The 2,327-nt window shown below is 42.4% G+C and overlaps 1 protein-coding gene across 1 annotated transcript; it reads right to left on the bottom strand.

Annotated features, from left to right (window-relative positions):
* Positions 1 to 272: 272 nt before the first annotated feature.
* LOC108040358 (peptidyl-prolyl cis-trans isomerase 5-like) lies at positions 273 to 1,724 on the bottom strand. The gene is made up of 3 exons (XM_017117814.2): positions 1,586 to 1,724; positions 1,324 to 1,448; positions 273 to 840 (listed from the first exon to the last, which is right to left on the bottom strand). The coding sequence occupies exons 1-3, from the start codon at positions 1,673 to 1,675 to the stop codon at positions 468 to 470; spliced, it is 588 nt and encodes a 195-aa protein (XP_016973303.1). The 5' UTR covers positions 1,676 to 1,724; the 3' UTR covers positions 273 to 467.
* Positions 1,725 to 2,327: the final 603 nt, after the last annotated feature.

The following is a 2,327-nucleotide window of genomic DNA, read 5'->3' as shown; positions in this document are numbered from 1 at the left end:
CAGTAAAAGCAAAGGTGAAACAAGGACAGCTTCTTGTTTGTTGGTGAAAGTGCACTTAGGAAAAAATTCTACATCTTGGGAAAAGTTTTTATTCACATAAGCAACCATAAAACTTTAAAAATATTTTAAATTTAACTATTTAACATTGCCGTAAGTAAACACAAAAGTTTAGAAAGCGATGGAAGGGGTTCCAAAACCGGTTCATTTAACCTAAACACCACTGACCCATTATGGTATAGACACGCAACAGAGTTGAAAAGAACGAATCCATCTCCTCTATCACAAACAATGTTCTTTATTTATGCCATATCTTTTTTAGTTGAGCAGAGCTACTTGCTTACGGAACAGAATGTAAATAAACATGGCGAATGCAAATGGTAAATGCAAATGTCTGGAAAAATCGAATATGCTTTTATACTTAAATAAGATGATAAGGATCCGTACATAGAGGCTGCCTTCAAACCAGTTTAATCGGTGGCATCGGCCTTGGCCTCCGGGACGGGGATGCTGCCGCTGTTGGCGATGACCACATCCTTGATGGGAAGACCGGAGGCATAGGTGGGCAAGTTCTCGATCTGGCGCACCACATTCATGCCCGACAGGATCTTGCCGAAGAAGACTGGGCGTTCGCCTACCAAGCTGATCTCCTTGGTGTTGATGAAGAACTTACCATCGTTGTCCATGAACAGCCAGCCGGCGTCGTATTCCCTCAGCTTGGTGTTCTCATTTTCATCATCGTAGTCATCATCGTACACGTTGAGTGGGGGTCTTTCAGTGCCGTATCCACCACCCTTAATCATTAAGCCCTTTCTAATGAAGTGGAACATGCTGCCCTTGTAGCTGCATGGAAAACAAAAATATTTGATTGTCAGTAAGATGATTTAAGACTATGTAGATACCGGCATTTAACAAATTATTATTTTAATTTGTTGTTGAAATATCATAAATATATAAATAAGATAAATTTATTGCAAAGCGGTGTGATTTGAGCCCGGAATTTAGTAACCAGAGGCCATCAGATATGAACAATTTGTATATGTATATGTATGTATTTTTAAGCAAGGTTTTCTGATGTTTGGGGGATTACGATGAGTCTAGAGAGTGGACTTTGTTAACCCATTAGTCTTAACTATTCCCGAGATTCGCTCTGTCAGCGGATGATTGGTCGCTTTAACGCCATGTAATTCCTTCAATCTAAGAGCCCCGCTATAACCTATGTATGTATAAACGGTAAAGCTGTGCTGGTGTGCGAGTGCCGCTAATCGGCGGCAAACTTTTGGGAGCGTAGCGGTACAAGGTACCCTCCAACCCCCCGGTACTCACCCTTCGCCCGCGGGCTTCAGCGCCTGCTCCCGGAAGATCTTCACCGTTTTCGGAACGGTCTTGCCGAACAAGCCGATTTCGATGCGACCTGTGGGCTTGCCGTCAATGGTGATGTCAAAGAAAACCTATGCAAACAAAATTAATGTATTATTAACAATCATCTTACTTGATTTATTGCCAAGCGGGTGTGTGTGTGAGTGCGAGGGAGATGGTGTTTAAGTATACAAAATACTGGAAAGTACGAAAACAAAGGAGCACCTACCTTCTCAGTCACTTTGGGCCCTTTGCTGTCATCGGCAACGGCAATTCCGGCCACCAGGGCCACCACGCACACGGATAAAAACAACTTCATTGTTCCAGAAATTCCCGGCGATTGAATTAATTTCTGTTGTAGAACTGCCGAGCCAGAAAATGTGACCAGGTGGAGGCGTGGGTGCCACAAAAGCCTGCCTTTTTGATATTTCTGACTAATTCCGTTTTGGTCACACTTTCCTGGCGAAAAATCTGAAATTTAGCGATGGTTCAAACCAATTAATTTGTATAACAACAAACAGATAACTAAGTTAGTTAAGGTTAATAAGCTTTTGTAGTTATACAAATAATCTATTACCACTAACCATACAACATATAGACTGGTCATTTCATACAACGAAATAATTCTGTAGCCCCCCGGACACTTCGTGTGCGTTCGGGTTCTTGCGCTCTCATTCTTAATCTTTTGATGCTCGATGCACTCATTGCACGAGTTCAGTCGTTTAGTCGCAAAGACGCGCATTTTGAAGAAGGTTGCGCCTGCGCTTGAATTGGTCTTTATATGTATGCGTGTTCATGCATTCTCATACAGGGGTGCACGCATACATATAAAGACCAATTCAAGCGCAGGCGCAACCTTCTTCAAAATGCGCGTTTCTGCGACTGAACTCGTGCAATGAGTTGCTTAGAGCCCGGAGGATTGTCGCTACAGAATTTTTTTGTCCATTTTAATTGTATGAAATGACCAGTCT

The sequence above is a fragment of the Drosophila rhopaloa genome, unplaced genomic scaffold, assembly GCF_018152115.1.
Source record: "Drosophila rhopaloa isolate 14029-0021.01 unplaced genomic scaffold, ASM1815211v1 contig_115, whole genome shotgun sequence".
NCBI classification, from domain to species: domain Eukaryota; kingdom Metazoa; phylum Arthropoda; class Insecta; order Diptera; family Drosophilidae; genus Drosophila; species Drosophila rhopaloa.
This window is presented reverse-complemented; position numbering and strand designations above follow the sequence as displayed.